Source organism: Tachypleus tridentatus, chromosome 13 (assembly GCF_004210375.1).
Source record: "Tachypleus tridentatus isolate NWPU-2018 chromosome 13, ASM421037v1, whole genome shotgun sequence".
Taxonomy (NCBI): domain Eukaryota; kingdom Metazoa; phylum Arthropoda; class Merostomata; order Xiphosura; family Limulidae; genus Tachypleus; species Tachypleus tridentatus.
In genome coordinates, this window is record NC_134837.1 from 116,374,694 (window position 1) to 116,393,958 (window position 19,265).

Consider the following 19,265-nt stretch of genomic DNA (forward strand, 5'->3'; position numbering starts at 1 on the left):
AAGTTCATTTGAATTCTAAAATTTTTCCCACATGACATTTTTACAATAACAGTTTGGATTGCTGAAAAAAGGTCAACTTGGATAACAGAAGTAACTTGTAAGCACTGTCAATCAATATATAATTATAGTTTAGTTTGTAAAGTAATCATTGATATTGTATCGTGTTATAAATAAATAAATGGGGTACAAAATATTGCACATGGGAGGCTGCTCAAGAAAATACGTGGTTTTTATTGTTGTTAAAGTAATAATGTTTTAAAAGTTTGGGTTAGTATTTTCCACCAAATTTGAAAGATGCTTTTGAACTATAAACTTTGATATTAGTGAAATAAATATTGTATGAGATTGCAGATATTTTTTGTTTTCATATCTTCTTTATAACTTGTCTATTTTGAAATTCAAGCTAAAATGTGTAAAATTAAAGTTCAGAAGTGGTAAAAGCTCTAGAATATATCGGGTAATTTGGATCCTGTTCAGGATGTAATACAAAATGAAAAATAATTTGTTGAATTGATTATCAGTATTAACCTGTAGTTTACTGCTGTATACCCTTCATAATATGCTATTGAGTTCTGTAAAACCTTTGTACCATAGGTTAGGAAGCTTCAGTGTTAATGCAAAGCCTGCTTCAATATTTGTTTTTATCATGCCAACCAAAGACCCATACAACTGCATTTATCTTTTTCTATATTTTCTTTCTATTCTCAAATCAATTGATATCCAGATGTTCCATGATAACAAGAAACCCACTTGAAGTAAAAATGTATATTAACCTGAAGATGACCTAAGAAGGTCGAAACGTTGTTTTGTACTTTATTTTAATTAAAGTTTTAATACCAGTACTAGCTGTCTTATGAATACATTGATATCTAGATAATAAAAATAGACCTGGTTTGGTAATTGAGAACATTGTGGGTTCAAGTATCTGTGCCAACTTCTAATAATAATAGTAGCATTTTACGTCTATTTTTACACACTTCTGGTTTGAAGTAGATAAAAAATAGATAAAATTAAGAAAGAGCATGTATAATAGAATACACTGTAAATTTATGTAGTTTGCACACTCAGAGAGAGACCATACTGCTTTGCCTGTAGACAGTGGTTAGTTTTTTTTAGTCTTGGGAGAATACTCTAATTTACATCCACATTTTCTCCTTGTAACATCTCTCTCCAGTCTTTAAAGAGAAGTATTTTCCATCTGTATGAACTCATTCATCTTTGTTAATGTTGTAAGTGAATAAAATTACTGTCACATTGTTTTACACTGAATTAGAATGCAAATTTGCTTTAATGCATTTCTTAATCTTCCTCTAGGTGTTAGTTACTGTTGTTATTTGAATGGGAAGTTGTTTTTTCTGGGAGTATCACAATGGTACACTTATTAGATGAAGTGCAACACAAAACTGGCTTAATTCAGCAAGACTGCCTGCATTTGTTAGTTGGGTAAAATATAGTGTAGTTCTTGAACTGAAATGTAACTAACAGCTTGTTATATAGTAATAGTTTTTTTGTGCAAAATGCAGAATTATGGGAATCATGACTGATATTATTGTAATATATTAGAGTATTAATCTTATCTTAAAAATAAAATGACATTTTATAATTATTCTACTGCAGCTCAGAGGATGTAGAGAAAATTCAACTCTCAGAAATAACTGTAAATCCAGGACAGGAAAAGACTGGTCCAAAAGATTTTGAATTACTACGGGTACTTGGAAAAGGCGGATATGGAAAGGTGAATATTTGTGTTTCCTCCTGAAATACTAACAGCATTATAAGTAACTAAAAATGGTTTTTGTTCCATTATGAGTGTCACTTGATTTGGATGTAATAAATGCATGGAAAGATGACAGAATGCTATTCAAGACCTTAAGGTCAGCTTTTTTCACCAAAATATCCAACCAAAGTAGCCACTTAATCTGAAGGTAATCTAACTGATTCATCAATAAAAGAATTATAGAAAACCTGATGTATTGTGTATGGAAAATGTATTCTATGATTTTATTGTATATTCAGATTTGACTGCATTATAAAATTATAATTTGGATTTCTGACCCCCAGGTCTTCCAAAATTATTTATTATTTTTAATCTTAAATGATCAAGAAATATTAATCTTCCCTACTGTGGTTGAGTTTCTCTTAATCTTCATAGGGATTTTGTTATATAAATCATATAGTTAAGCATGTTTTTCTGCTTGCATTTCATTTATGTATTTAGCATATGCTGGTGAACAAACTTGTTTTTTCATAAATTAATTAAGATAGTGATCAAGAAATTTCATAATAGGCATTAGATATTTGTAAAATTGCTTGTACACTGTGAGCTGCTGTCATGCTTCTCTATTTGATGAGTCCATACTTAATATATGGTCCAAGTTTAAATTTGTGATGTTGTTTGTATTTTCACATTTAATGTTATGTATGCTCAGTAAGGTTGATTGACCTTACAAGCACTATGTAACTATTAGGTAGCCATGAGAGTACATGTAACTTTTAATGTAAGTGTATCTTTATGAAATTTGGCAAGATTTTAGTGAACATTTCAAGTCTTTGTACAAAAAATAAATCATGTTTTTTTTAATTAAGTATTTGTACTAACAATTTGTCTGTGAAATTTATGAATCTAAAATGTGGTTATAAAACTAGTCTGTGTCTTAATAATATGTATGCCACGAATCTGTAATTTATGCTATTCTCAGAAAATCATATAGGAGTGAAAATCAAAATTAAGCAATTTGTTGCAAATAAGTGTTATTTAATACAGACAAGTGGAGATGGAGAATTTCTTTAAACATTTAATTTTGAAATTAAGAAATTTGTAATTAAAGTTGATTTATTAACTGTATTTGAATGCCAAGTTTATTCATACACTTTGAAGTATTTAAACTACATTTTGAATGTAAGTATAAAGTTATAACATGTTCAGAGGGTTGAAGGAACATTTTGATATGCATTTAAAAATGATAAAAATTGGAAATTAGCTCTGTTTACAATGTTTATATTTACCAAACATAAAGATAAAATTTTTGTTCATTATCTTTACCAATATCAAAATGGAATTTTTATGTTACGTACCCAGTACTTAGAAAATTATTTAACTAGTACAACATTATCCCATATCATCAGCAAAGTAGTTTTCAATCCCAAAGTATGTGGCTTCAGATTTTAAGATCTATACGTACTACTTTTTTAACATTTGTAATACACAAGCTCTTTTTCTCTGTGTGATCATTCCATAACTGAAAACTAATTTCCAAACCACATCACTTTGTCTAGTCCTTCTTATAGTCATATTTGGCTTAAATCTTTGTGTAATGGTTTATACCACTTAATAAAGGAAATTTTTAAAATGAAATTAACTGCTGTAATTTTTAGGATTTTGTTCTTATTAATCTGATAATTCAACTACTTCAAAAAAGAATGAGGCCCCTCATATTTTTACACAAAACTTAGAAACATCAGAATTTGTAATTGTTCTCAGTTATTACTTAGTAAATATAATAATGTCTAAAAATGCTCTACATTGCATTGTTTTGCTCATGATATTTTCCTTGCTTTTCCTACCACAGATTTCTCTTCATATAATATTATTTGATTTTGAAGTTAGACAGAGCTACATTCAAGTCAAATTTGCCTCATGCTGAATTGTGTGAAACAGTACAGAATGTTTCTGTTTACAACATCATAAAATTCATTATGAATGTTGTCATGTCAAATTGAAGCAAAATGCAGATGAGATCATAATTTAATTGAACATTATTTATTGAATAGGATTTAAAGAACTACATGATGGTAATTTAAGTCTGTGTCTTTGGGAGATATTGTAAAGCAATTTCCTTCATCTCTGTTATTAACATTGGTGCATTTATTTGTAAAAAGTATATTAGCCCAACAGTATATGAATAAAGTTATAGAGTTGTGAACTGTTTTTAGTGCAGATTATATTCTGTAAAGTTTGGGTAAGATTCTATAATGATTTGTGAAATAAATATTGTATTCTTCCTTTAAGTCTTATTTGTTTCTATGCTGAACTACTTTGTTGTTTTCCAGGTTTTTCAAGTACGTAAAGTTACCGGAAAGGACACAAACAAAATATTTGCTATGAAAGTTCTGAAGAAGGTAATTCTTGTTGACAAAATTGGAGTAAATTTAAATTCAACTTTCTATATTTATTTTGCATAAATTAGAAGAAGTAACTTAGTTTTTAACACTTTGTTTTAATGTAAAAATTTAGAAAAAATTAGTATCTTTCAATGAAAAAAAGGTGCAAACTTTTTATTTAAGATCATTTGGGATTAGTTTTTATCCTGGCAGAATTATGAATTAACTTTTTTCTTTAGTATTTGTTATGAATTAAACTAAAAGAACTGTATTTGTACAAAGTTAACATTATAAAACTAGATGAAATTGGAAATAAAATACCAAGAAATATTATCTTAATGCTTCAAGTATTCAAATGTGCTTTGTTTAAAAATGAAGCACTTTTGTTATGACATTGTGAAAGTGCAATTTTAAATTCAGCAATTAGGTAACACTAACAGTTTCTTAAGGTTTTTTTGTTTTTGTGACTACTTGTTAACTTATTTCTTGATAAAGTAGTCCCAATTGTAATTAGAAGATCCTTTATATTTGTAATTTAGGCTACTTTTCAGCATGATCATACCTTGTTTGATCATGTTGTTTGAATACAGCATTAGGAAGTAATTTGGCTTTTTAGAGAAGTTAAACAATTTCTCCAGTTTCTGAGTCGGTGTGTGTATATGGTGTTTTTGTGACTTCTCTAATGTTAGTCCAGGATTAAGTCTTCACTTAGGACTTTTTTTTGGTCAGAAATGAAAATATTTAATATAATTTTTTTTTTTTTTATCATTGAACTTTGCTCTGTTTGCATTACTTCACACTAGGAAAGAAAAGATAGGATGTCAAACACCTAAATTTTATAAAAAGATTTCAACATTATGTTTTGTTATTATTTATTAAATTGTTTTTGTAAATTTGAAATTTTTAATCAGGTAGAAAGCAGTATATTTGTGAGTGATATTACAAATACAGTGTTTATTCCAGCTTTTTGTTCTTGTTTGGTGCCAAAAGAAAATGGATTTTATTGAATTTAAATTATTATTATGTATTGACCCTTTTACAATAGTCTCCATATAATATACACGAGTTCACTTGCACATGTTAAGTACATACATTATAATTTTTGGTGTATACAGACTTTTAGTAAATATTACAAGTGTTTTGCACTCAACAAATCAGATTTTGTAATGAAATATTTTTAATATAAATATGTTTGCAATAAAAATTTGAGTGTTTGGTTACTAGTCTGAGTGCAAAGTGTTTTCATGTTATGATTAAAAACTGTTCTTCATCCCCAAAATCTCTATTATTTGTATAATCTATTAAACTTCCTTACTACATTTCAAATGTTTGTTTTCAGTAAGACTACTTTGACTGAAAACTAACCTGAACCATGTTATTGTCTGTGAAATTAAGAAAATTGAAATTTTATAAAGCATGGTAACAGTTTTTAAGGAATTATGAAAATAATTCCAGCAAAATGTGCAATAAATTACAGGTTTAAAGAATTGAAGCACAAGAAGTAATCACTTTTGGGAGGACCCGACTTCTCAGTGTGTTTGTCTTTCAAGTTTCCTTCATGTGCCATTCAAACTTAATTTCCAAGACAAAGAAACAGAACAATTTGACAGCAGTTAAAGTGATTGGTAGAAATGAGTAGAAAGAGAAATATAATGGAAGATTAAGTTTAGAAATAGCTGGATGATAGTTGTTGAAACGTATATAGAAAGATAAGTGAACAAAGTAAAGTTTCAAGTTATTTTCTTTACCTTCAGGTCAGTATGTGTTTGGTGTTGGTCTTCAGAGTATCTTGGTTGATTGTGGAGAGTGTGTTGTGATTAGTTGATTTATCCCTGTTTCTAATTGGTGGAGAGACTTGCTATAGATTCAATCAACAGAAGCCACATTCACCAATAATCTGTAATTTATGTTTAGTGAAGATTTTTGTTGTGTTAATGTAAAATCATTCTCTATTTTTTCCTCTTCCAAAATCTGTCTGTGTTGATTATTCTAGTTTTTTTTTAACAGTTTGTGTTCAGTTGACATGGTGTTCTGCAATGGCTAAATTTGGTGTTTCATGAGTCTTGTACTGTCTTTGTATTTTATTCTTGTTGTGAGTCTTCTTCCCATTTCTCCATTATTTTTGCAGGATCACAGAATTTCATAAATGATGTTTTTGTGTTTCTCATTGGTAGGTTTCTATTTGTTTTTTGCTATAATGAATCTCAGTGTCTTGTAAAGTTTTCTTCAGATATCTGTTTTGAATTTCTTAGCTTTGTATTTGAGTGTTTTACTGAAATTTTCCAGGTATGAGAGGTAAATGGTAGTATTGATGGTATTTTCCTTATTTCTTTCTGTTGTGGTCTTCTATAGACAAAACAGTCCACTTCACCATAGAAATAGAGGAACAAAACAGCCTACCATTCCTTGACATACTCATCAGCAGAGAAGAGAGAAAACCCATTTACACGAACAGATACCTACACTTCCAGTCCTATCATTTAACCTTGATAAAATGTGGGACAATCAAAAGCTTAAACAAAAGAGCAGAAAATCTTTAATATAAGATATTTATTGAAACAGAACACCACAAAATTGTAGAGTGCTTTAAATAGAATGGTTACACCTTATCCTATACCAAAACTCTCTGAAGAAGATCACACCACTGCAGAAAGGAAAGATAAGGAAAATACTGTTGCTACAACCATTTACCTCCCCTACCTGCAGCATAGTCAGGAAAATCAATACGATGCCCAATAAAAATCTTAAAAGACATAAAATTATTTCTGTAGAAAAACAAAAAGACCAATGAGAAAAACAAAATGTCATTTATAAAATTCTGTATTTTTGCAACAAAATGCATATTGGAGAAATGAGAAGAAAACTTGCAACAAAAATATAACAAAGACAGTACAAGACTCATGGAAGCACAAAATTTCACCATTGCAGAACACACTGTCAACTGGACACAAAATAAACTGTGAAAAAGTAGAATCATTGACAAAAGCAGATTTTTTTTAAAGTTAAGAAAATATTAAGAATGATTTTACATTAACACGATAAAACCTTTACATTAACGGAGATTCCAGATTAGCAGCAAGTAATCTGTGGCTTTCATTGGTTGAATATACAGAATGGTCTCTCCACCAATCATAAATGCGGGTAAACCAACCAATCATAACACACTTTCCACAATCCACTGAAATATGATAAAGACCAACCACACAATACACACATTGACCTCAAGGTGAAAGGTGAAACTTTTAAAATGTTCTCCTCTGCATTTGTTTCTACAATGGGCAGTTTGTCCATTGAGCTAAGTTTTGTCAATTTATCAGAGAATGTTTTATTGTTCCTTGAACCAAATGTGACTAGTAAAGTAGTGTAATAAACATTGAATTGACCACAAGAGAATAATATAAGTTATGGTACAGAAAGAATTATATTATGCATGAGTAGCTCATGCATTCCTGTGTAAATATTGTGTATTTAATTTTTTGTATAGAGCCTAATAAGTTCCTCCTTTTTTATATTTTAATTGCTTTTATGACAGTAAGTGAAAATATATATAAACCACAAGAAATTTATAACTTGTGTATAGCTCTTGTACTTTTGTTGTAAAAGCCTTGAGAAAAGATAACCACAACTTTTTGTAGGGTTGTTGTTAGTGGTTTACTCAGTTTTATTTATATAAAATAATAAGCACAATGAATACAATGCCCTAAACTATTTTAATTTAAAATGCTTTCTAATAAAGTTATAAACTGTATAAAATAATTTACTTACTTGATCATTGTATTCTTGGTGATAACAACAATGGATTTGTCCTGAATAAGTCAAACACTGTTATTAGAGGAAGATAGTCCTATACAGAAATCAATAAATTGAAATATTTTTGTTAGTTATAAATAATCCAATAACAAGTGTTTGAAAGAATCACGATTATTTTTTTAAAAATACATATTGTAAGAGGTTGTGTTGTGGTTTGTGGATTTAATGTCCTGATTTATAACTCAGTAAAGCAAGAAGTTTGGAGGCTATACATATATATAGGTTGTCTTTGCAATATCTATATTATAAGTGTGTAATCTGTATTGAAATTCAAACTGAATTAGTGGCAGAAAGAATGTCTAAAATAGACAATTTAAAGTGAAGTAGAATCGTGATACAGAAAAGTAAAGATTGAAAATTTTAATAGGTACTTTTAACATTAACAGATCAAAACTTGTGTAATATCAAACTTTTGAGTTATAAGCTACATTTTGATGTCAGGTTTATTGATAATAAAGTAATTTAATTAAAGTTTGAATGAAACTTTTTAAAGTCATTACTTATGCCCACAAACCCCTGCCCTTACACATATAGGGCTCAGTACTACAGAAGTATTATAATAAATTTTTATTACTAATACATTGATTTCCAATAAAAATATTTTTTTAGAAACAGTTTTCAGTGAGTTTGTGTATTTTTTATTACAGGCAACTATTGTAAGAAATCAGAAAGACACTGCACATACCAAAGCAGAAAGAAACATTTTAGAAGCAGTTAAGGTAGAGCCATTCATTGTTTTTTGTTTAGCTTTGTTGGTAAATGGTCATCTAATGTATGTAAAGGAAAAGAAATTGCTTAAATTAAAAGATTTAGTTATTAGTTAATTCAATTAATCTAAATTAGTTATCTCATTGATTATTTTTAATATTAAGAAATCACTTACTGGCATTTTTCAGGAAGGCTAAATGTTAAGTCTAAGCAAGTTTTGTTGTAGACTCTTCTTTGTTGAAGAATTGTAAAATAACTGAATTTTGGTTGATAATCTTGTTTTATAAGAAACCAACCTAGGCATATTTATAGCTTCACATGTAGTTTAGTAGTATGTGCACTGTGATATATATTTTAATAATTTTCTAACAAGTCAATAGATAGTTAAAAGCTGATTTATGAGAAAAGACGTGGATATGAAAAAAAGAATAAGAATGAGAAAAGACACTTTGTTATTTTTATTATTACAGTGTTTGTCCAACTTTTGTAAATTGATTTATTGCACTATTTTATTTGCATCTGTGATATTTATGGCTGTTTGATATTGGTATGAGATATGAAGCTTACCTTAAAAAATGTTTGCACCTGTTTTCTTTCAAATGTGGGACTTATGCTGAGGTGTTCATTGCTTTTTTGAGAGCAATATTCATGAATATAAGGTGTTAAATGAGTAAGTAAATGTAGATTAAAGTTTACATGAATATAATAAGGCATATGTTTTAGGTTCAAAACATCTATCTTTATGATAATGTAAGCAAAACAATAGTTGTGTTTAGTACTAAAATATAGTAGTCTTTCCTCTATTGATAAGTTTTTAAACATTGAATTTTAGTCATTAAAGTACATAGGAAGTCAAAAGGGTTCCATAGGAGAAAAATTGAACTGATACAATAAACAAAACATTTCCATAGTAGGAAATTTACATATTGTCTTACATGCATTAAGAAGCAATGAGATATTTAATTAAATATTCTGGACTGTTGGGAATAGCTCAGCAGTCATAGATGGATATTGTTTCAACTAAATTTCTCCTTTTAAAATGCCAAACTTTCCCAAAATGGTTAAGTAGAACTTCCTTGTGTACTTTGAACACACATTTAAGTCTAACTTTTGATGTTGACACATCAGTATTGTTACCAGTACAAGATACAGTTGGCAATATGGTGTTATCAATGCAAACTTATAAATCTTTTACTGCATTTGTTCATAACATTTTCACCTTGCTAGTGCAGTGCTTTCCTAACAGTTAGTTAAAGATGTTTGCTACTGTTTTTTCTGCTTAACAAAGAGATGGGTCTTATATTTCCTTATCTCAGTAACAGATGAAAAATTTGTATTTTTGTGGGTGGGTGTCTATGATTGTGTAAGCATTTTTCCAACTGGAATATTGTGAGACTTATCACATAAAATACAGTCAAATATGCTTTAGTTTTCACTCTGATATTTTTAGCACCATTGTTGAGCACTCATTTTGGATACTTAGCTAATCTAACTACAAACGAAACTGTACTTAAAGTTTGAAATGTAAATTATGCTTACCAAATCAATCTTCCTACTTGATGTAACATGCAGAGAGTTGGTAGCATATGTACATTAATGGTTATGGTGTTTTTCCTATTGCTTACTTTTCATGTAAATTTTTATGTCCATCTCTTAAGAAATGGTATTCCTTGGCTAAGCATCTTACAGACTAACTTTATTTTGCATCCTTTGTCTTTGTGTTAACAATGACATAATGTAGTAAAGATGCAAATGTTTTTCAATCTATAAGGTGATGTATACTCAGGAATCATATATTTTAAACATTAATGTTCTTTATTGAGAAAACTCATGTTAAGCACAATGAAGTATAATTTCAAATTGTAAGGAACATAATAAAAATGTATCTCAGAATGGCTGGTATGAGTATCAGCACTTTTATCAAAATAAAGCAGAGAACATTTTGACTTTCTCAGGTCATCTTCAGGATAACTTTTTTATTAACCTGAAGAATAACCTAAGAAGGTCAAAACCTTGTTATCTGCTTTATTCTGGTAAAAGTGTTAATACCCATACCAGCCATTCTGAGATACATTTTTACTTGATAAAGCTTGGAGATTAGTGACATTTGCTAATTGATTAATTAATGAGTTTATAAATCTTGCATACAGAGCTCAGTCCCTTGGAGAGAGCTCTGTCTACGAATTAACGATAATTATAATTTTGAATGTATTTCATTTTTCTTTACAAAACCTAGCAGTAAATGTGAAAAGTATGTTGCACACAAAAAATCATATTTTTTAATAAAGTATCTGTATTAAAGATTTGTTTAAAGACGTATTGATTCAGTCTGCATGAAAGGTGAATTTTATGATAAGAATAAAAATAATTGTTTTCAATTTTAAGTTTTCGTATTTCATTTACATAACCTCTAGAACTTTAAGATGATGAAAAATATAATAACCAATGTTTGGAAAACACAACAAAACATAACATTCCAGTAAACATCAAATTCATTCAAAAACCAGGTACAAAATTAAAATCTATACTGTGTGAAAACTACACTGATAAACATAACACGAACATTATTTATAAAATACAACAACTGCCACAATTTTTATATCAAAGAAACAAGCAGAAAAATAGAAGCAAGCCAGACTCAAAAAGATACTTTTGCACATTTTTGATCATTTCGAATAAATTAAGCACAACATGACCATAGAAAACACAAATATACTAAATAAGGAAACAAATACACATGCAAAAGCAAAGAAGCCTATGTATACAACAACTCAAACCAAAATTGAACCAATATAAAGGAACATCTTTATATCTGTACAAATTAATAACCTAACATCTAACTGCAGTGCCCCCTACAATCCTGTATCTGTTTACACTTTTGTCTTTAAGAAGTGTTTGGTTGCAGTCAGTTATAAACTCTCTCTGTTAACCTGAAGATGACCTATGAAGGTTGAAACATTGGTCTATACTTTATTTTAAATAAAGTTTTAATACCAATACCAGCCATCTTTAGAATACATTTTAACTTCTAGAACTTCATACATTAATATATTTTTTTAAATTTTAATATTGTATATTTTTTCTGTAAATTTGTCTACACCAGCATTTCTCAAAATTTCCCAACTAGAGACTAGTTTATTTTTGTAACATTTCATGAGGCCTGGCCTCCTCAAATACCTAATTAGATAACTTGCTAAGATATGGCCAACTCTTAACATCAAGGTGGAAGAAATAGTTCTATTGATATTTCATTAATTAGAAAATATACAGGTGTATCATAGTACTACTGTATAAAAAGAAATTATTGTTATTTAATCTTAACATTAGCTGTATATTTATTAATGCTCTTTTAAGAAACAATTTATCTAATGAGATAGATGATGCTGTTTTTCATCACACAGCAATTTCAAATCAGAAAAAAAAGAAGTTTGATTCTCAGATCTGGTTAAACATCTATTTTGTTCCTGTACTTGTTTTTTAAGAAAACCAACATTGAGATGCCTGACTCACATTAATAAGTCATGACAAAGAGCATAAGAAATCTTGCTGCTTTTTCTGATAAATTTGGATACTCAGCATGACAGCTCAGCCAAACATTAATTAACAAGACTTGACTAAAATGTTCTTTCAGTGCAGTGTCACAGGACAGTTCAAAAATAAAATCAATTTCTGATTCACTGAGTTTTAATCCTTCCTCATTTTCCATCTCAACAGTTAAAGGTTCCTGATCCACATTTTACTGCTGTCAATTGGAGGAAAATATTTCTTCAAGCATGATTTTAGCCCCCAAAAGATACTCTTTGATTTATGAGAAAATCTCTTCTGGAATATTACCTTTATTTTAGTTTTGTAACTCTGATAAAGTAAAGAAAGACTTGTAATTTCTCTTCTTAACTTGAGGCCTTGTATCCAAGTGGCATTTCCATTTCAGTGGTTTCATACTTTCATTTGATAATGTTGAACAACAAAGAACACATAGTAGCAAGTAATAATTGCTACCACCACTTATAAAACCATACTTCAAATATTCATCACAGTACTATCAAGTCCAATAGGTCTTTGCTTTCTTTTCTTTGCTACCAAGCTGCATATCACTTAAACAATTATAATTAGACATATTATTTTCACTAACTTCAGTTTCACTAGAATTAGGCTGGAATTGTGCACCACTTGAGGTTTTCTTGTGTGATGCATTTTATTCAGAAGGGTTTTCTTAAAAATGAACAACTTAAAAATTTTATAAGTACAATCTAAGTCACAAACAATTCTCTCTCTTCTCAGAACAAACTGATGCTTCTAGCATTGGCCACCAGCAGCAACTTGTCTGCTGTCAACATATGCTAGATGTAAAACTGGTCTTGCACACCTATCAATTTCCATTAACAGAGTAAACAAATTTAATACACTTTGAATAAAATTCCTAAAACTCTGGTGTAAAAGAACTAGCTAATTTGAATGAACAAATGTTTTTTTTTTTGTGAGTCAAGATTTTATCTGTAGAATGGAAGATTGGCTCGAATTCATCAGAGGGTTTGTGTCTAGCTAACTCGTTGATTAAATTTACAGCATTTTCCAAGAATATCAAGGTTATCAACACTGTGAAACTTAATCTTAAGCTCTCTAAATTGCATTAAGTGAGAACATGTATTCCTGAGAAACTGAAGGTATAAAGGCTTGTGAATTCTATAGTTTTGTAGCTTTAAATAAAAACTTTCATTTTTCCTTCCTGTTGTTTTATTAGCATGGATTCCTGTATGTGGTGGTGAGACCTCCCAGGGAAGATTCTGTTCTTTCAGTTTACCTCCTCTGGGATCTAAACATTCACCCATGTGTTTGCCATTTGTGGTGACCTCTGAAGGAGAAGAGAGGATCCTGGTGGTTGAGGGATCCAACCCTAACACACCACTTTATCATTGAATTCCTGTAGACGGTCAGCCTTGGGTTGGGCCCCCTAGGGTCAGTCGGCTGGTCTACTTGGGCTGGAGTAAACCAAGTACCAGTGTTGGATGTTCTCAACAGATGTTGTGGACATTGTATCTGATGCTGGTGGCTAGGTATAGTGCTCACGAAATCCTTTCATTGCTGCAACGTCTTTGTTTGGCATTATAATGTGTTCCTTCATAGGGCTCCATGGTGGTGGGGTCAGTGGCACGGAAAAATTATTTTTTTATTATGGATCCTCCAAATAAAAACTTAAATAAAACAATGAAAAACAGTCCATAGGTAAACAACCACATCTTGAAGATTATGAGCAGCAATCTTCAACATCTGTAACACCTATACCTCATTTTCTTATACTATATTCTGTTTCAGACAAACCTTTAGGGCAAATGTCTCCCTTTTTCATTCAGAAAGGACAAGAGGGACTTGCTGGCTCTTCAAAGTCAGTCAAAAAGTTTTGATCTGGTGGCATATTGGTAGAAACATCCACATCTCAACACTGAACTCCTCTTACATTCATAGGCAATTGAGGTTACGCCTCATGTTACTTTGAAGTTATCACGAGTAGTTAATGTTGAGAGTTATTTGAAGAACATCCCCTAGTCAGAGATTCTTGCTGGTTTCTTTACTCAAGGAGTTTCTGCAGTGAGGCATATCTCCATTCCCAAAGATGGAATTATGATGCTAACCAATGTCCTCATTTTAATATTTACATCACCCTGTCCCCTGCCACCATAAAGGCAGGTTATCTTAATTGCAAGAAATCGACCCAGGGCAAGATCCATGGAGGTCGACAGACACCTCGAATAAAAACAATAAAGAAAAGAGACATTGTCATAAACAGAAGGGCTCTCCACCCAATTTGCATACACATATATAAAAATGGCCACCTTGGTACAATGGAACTGTCGAGGTTTACATTCTAATCTGGATGACATTAAAGCACTGATTGCTTCCTACCATTCTGTATGTCTTTCTTCACAGGAAACATTTCTGAAGCCAACTGATACAAAATGAAAATATCAGGATTTTTCATTTTTCTTTATGAGTTACATGAAATAAATGTAAAAACAATGACACTATATCAATTATAAAACGTTTTTTTTTACTTTTTGAAATATAAAGAAATATATAATATTTCTACAGAAAACTAAAGAAGCAAAGAAAAAATCTAGAAAAAATAAAACTATCGCTTGGAAACAACCATTAACATGAGCAAAAACATCACATTCCTTGGCGTCACTTTCGACACAAAACCAACATGGAAAAAACATAAACAATATACACTCATCAATCAGAAAAAGGATTTCATATCTAAAGACTATAACTGGTAAACAATCGAAATGCGCACTGAACACCATTATACAAATATACAAGGCTTGCATCCGTCCACTAATAGAGTACGGATGTCAAGTAACATACAATATGTCAAACAATACACTCCAGAAAATCCAAGTGCAACAAAACAGAATATTAAAATCTGCATTCAGCCTACCATCATTTACACCAACAAATTATCTACACCAAATTAGTAATTTACCGACTATAAGAGATAGAATAACAGAACTTTCTCTCAAATATTATCTAAAAACAGGAAATAGAAACAAACTAACGGCATCACTACACAAATTATCAAGTGCACCAACAAAATACATATCACCTTACAACATATTTCAAGAATCACAATCCACTCAACAAAGAATCTAAATAAATAAAATCCATGTTATTAACATGAATTCCTTTTTTTCAGGTACAGGGCACACAACAGGCAAAACTTTCGGCGCCTGTCGTGTGAAAGTGGGTTTTCTCGGGGCACTTCCATTTCCCCCCACATCAAAATCTTTAGGCATTGGATTTCTAGAATCCCAGCCCAGGCAACTCTTTAGCCAGACTTTGAATCGTGCCGTTTGATTTGATCTGGATTTGAATGAATTATATTCATGTTCACATCTGCCCAACTTCTTCCTTTCGGGACAGGTCCCGGCCTTTCTTTCCACTGCTGCCTTTGCCTCCACCCAAAACAACATTTAGAGAGACATCCTCCACCCAAAAAGTCAAGAATAATAACAATAATTAATTTATTAAATAAAATAATAATAATAAAAAAAGAAACTACCACTTAATCTTAATAACAATCCACGAAAGGGGACGAAGAGGAACCACAACGTTCCTGAACACCCTGGTTGGAGAGAGAACTCTTCTGATTTCTCTCTCTCTAAACTGAACCCCTGCCACGTTAGTTTAGTTTAGTTTAGTTTGAAATATATCTGGAATTAATATGTCAAATTGAAACCCTTACTTGAGGTTTCATGTACAGTACTTTAAATTACATTTTAATCATAAGTTTTGGACATTAAAATGTATCAAACACAGTGTGCAACTCTGTTGGTAACATTTATAAACAATGAAAGATTTATTCACTTGTCAGTCATTTGTTGAAACAGTACTACAAACACTTTTCCAAACTTTGTATTCCAAACAATTAAGAAATTTTACATATTCATAATTTATTTAGTATTGGAGCCTAAAGCATTGTATCAAAAGTATGCAGTTACTTAAATTCCTTGTAACCAATGAATGGAAAGAAATAATTATAACTGATTTTATTTTTTAGGCAAAGATATACTTAAAGTAAAAACCTAGCATTTTTGGATATTTTTTAACTAACCTAAATTTAGTCAAACAACATAAAAATTAGAACACTATATTGTAAAGTAAAATGTTTTACTGGTTGTTGTTTTTTTGCAACATTTGGAAACTATATAGGAATAAATGAAAATAAAACTACAGTCTGTTCAATTGATTGATAAGGTATTACTGTGTTAAGTATCAACAATGTTTAACTTCTCCATGCTAGCTGCAGCAATGTATCATTTTTACAATAATGGTATGATACCAGTTAATTATTTAAAAGTTAGATCTGTATATATTGCAACCATCATTTCAGAGACTTTCATATATAAAAAAAGAAAAAAGATCCATAATAATATAGAATTTTGTTGAATCAATGCTGTCTATGTAGTTTTAAAGTAATCTAAATAAGTTGAAGTTAAAATAACAATGTATTCTGTAAGTGATCAGTCATTTAGGATATAATCCAGGATTTCAAAGTTTATATTTTATTTAGGTTGATATGAAAATTAAGATAGTAAAAAGAAACATTTCAAACTTTAAAGTTACAATTGTTATAACTATTTACAGTCATTCATATTTAGAAAAAAAAAACAATTGTAAACAGGATACGTTTTTTCAAAATATTTTAAAGTTTTTAGTTACACAGTAGTACTGCTTGCATTTTTACTTATCTTAGACATCAGCAATACATCTTTCTCGTGATAATTCCAACTTTAAAGAAGTTTGTGTTGTAAGGGCTATGCATGTCTAATCCAGTGGGAAGGGGACAGTTAGCTTACCATGTTGCTTTGTGCTTAGCAAACAAACATGGTAGCAATTGTTTGGATACTTGGGTAGTTGGAATAATAATAAAAAAAATAGCAGTAATTGGAAACCAAAATATTGATTAGTTGACAGTCAATTAATCAATTGTTGGAGTAACCAGAAATCAAAATAATTTTTATGATAGTATAATTGGAATTTTAATTAATTTGTTGTTGGAACAATTGAAAACAGTTGCAGTCAGAAATGTACTGGTTAGTTGATTATTATCATGATATTAGTCAATGTAATCATAATTTTGATTATTAGATAAGTTTACTTGAGATTAATCAGTGTAATTGCGACTCATAGGAAAATGATTATCTCATTTACTTGTTTAAATTACTCAGGTTTTCACTTTCACTTGTCACTGTATCCTTATGATTAGTGTTTCCTGTATTTTTATTGACACTTCAAAAGAAGTTAGTAGATGACATTTTATCTTCCAGTTATTAGTAAGAATTATTATAGTTCTTTCAGCTTTCTAAAAATATTTTTGTGCATGTGTATTATTTTATGTATTCAGTATATGCACATATGCTCTATTTTCTGAGTATCCAGTTTATTTGACGATTTTCTTTTGATTGTGTAATGTTGTAAAATAATTTATATTGTGCTCTATTGTTATTAGGCATACAAAAAGTATTAAATATGAAATGTTTATACTGTGCAAAGAAGAGATTACTATCTTGATTATTGAATCATTTTGAAGTAAATGGTAACAATGAATTGAAACATGTTAAGTCAAGAACTTAAATATTGTTTACATATTTGGATTCGTTTCAGCATCCTTTCATTGTAGACTTAATATATGCCTTTCAAACTGGAGGCAAGTTGTACTTGATCTTGGAATATCTCAGTGGGGGAGAGTTGTTCATGCATCTTGAGAGAGAAGGGATATTTTTAGAAGACACAGCAAGGTGAGACGAGTAATAGATTGTAGTAAAATATTTTTGTTGAATCAGGTGATGGGACAGTATAGTTTTTTGGTGGATATAGTTTAGAAATAACCTGTTGAAACAACAACTTTTCTAGAATTATATCTTCAAAAGATATCAAGCAACACAGAATTCTTATTACAAAAGTCTAACTTAGACTAGATATGAAATAATTAATTGGTTTGCAAAGATACAAAAAGAGCATTACTTGTTCCAATGAATGCATTCCTGACCAGTAACAACAGATCAAGGTTCTTGCTAAGTGTTTCAAGGATTTAATTGATAACAGTGTTAATGTTTGTCCTCAAAAGTCTTTTGGTATACTCATTTGGAACGGATGAATTAAGTTTGTTACACAGTTAAAATGTATTTTAGTGATGAACAAAGTAAAGTTAAATTTCCTTTACATTTTTTTGAAAATGTTATAAAATCTTGATAACTTTTGAAAAATGTCCTATCTTTTAGCTTGTATATAATATTTTGCCATAATAATAACTCTTTAATTTTTTGTAAGATATAAAATTATGAATAAGAGAGTATGAAATAGAGTTCATATTAGGTAACACACTTCATATCATGATCAACTAGGTATTGAAAGATTGAGTTACATTATCCTTTATACACTAATATAGGCCAATAACTAGAAAGGGGCATTATATAAATTTAGATAGAAGAGGTTCAGGCTTCACTGGTGGTACATTATAGCAGTTGAATATCCATTCAACAAAACAATAAAAAAATAGAAATATATGTTTATAAATAAACGTTGTCCCAGATTATTGATACCATTAGTTTGTAAATGTAGCTTAATTTCTTATTTTTGGAGGTGAAGTAGTGTAAAAAATAACAGTATCAGAACATTTTTATTAAATACTGCTGTTTCTGCACAGCTTGTGAATAGGGTTTTACGGATTCCCACGTTTTGTTAGAATTGGAAATCTGGAAATTTCTTTCGATCAAATCTGTTTTTCCTTAGAATGTTTCTTACTCTTTACTAATCAGCTAGGTAGGTACTAATACGTCACGTAGAATTACTAGTTGAGATAGAGAAGCTTTAAATCTTAGGAAGGAAAAATTATTATTGTAGAACATAACTGAATCAGTCATTGCTGCATTACTATAACATGATCATTAATTGATTTTAGGATTATTTAGCTTTAAAAATAAATAAAAAAGATGTAATTTTTTTAAATACAGAATTTTTCCTTCATTATATTATAAAATAGGTCTGACTCCATGCATATTTTATTTATACAGAAAATATTCTCTGCATTAAGTTTAAAAAGTTAGAACTTTTATTTAATAAGAACATATATCATCTGAACAGTAGTT

The 19,265-nt window shown here is 29.8% G+C and overlaps 1 protein-coding gene across 2 annotated transcripts in view; it reads left to right on the forward strand.

Moving 5' to 3' along the window:
• LOC143240083 (ribosomal protein S6 kinase beta-1-like) overlaps positions 1 to 19,265 on the forward strand; it is a 94,613-nt gene that overhangs the window by 33,090 nt on the left and 42,258 nt on the right. For both annotated transcript variants that reach the window (XR_013021566.1, XM_076481928.1), the window contains exons 3-6: positions 1,618 to 1,735; positions 4,051 to 4,119; positions 8,559 to 8,630; positions 17,782 to 17,915. Coding sequence is in view for 1 of the 2 variants with exons in the window: in XM_076481928.1 (XP_076338043.1) it covers positions 1,618 to 1,735; positions 4,051 to 4,119; positions 8,559 to 8,630; positions 17,782 to 17,915 (393 nt within the window). In the remaining variant the exon portion in view is untranslated. The remainder of the gene's footprint in view (positions 1 to 1,617; positions 1,736 to 4,050; positions 4,120 to 8,558; positions 8,631 to 17,781; positions 17,916 to 19,265) is intronic.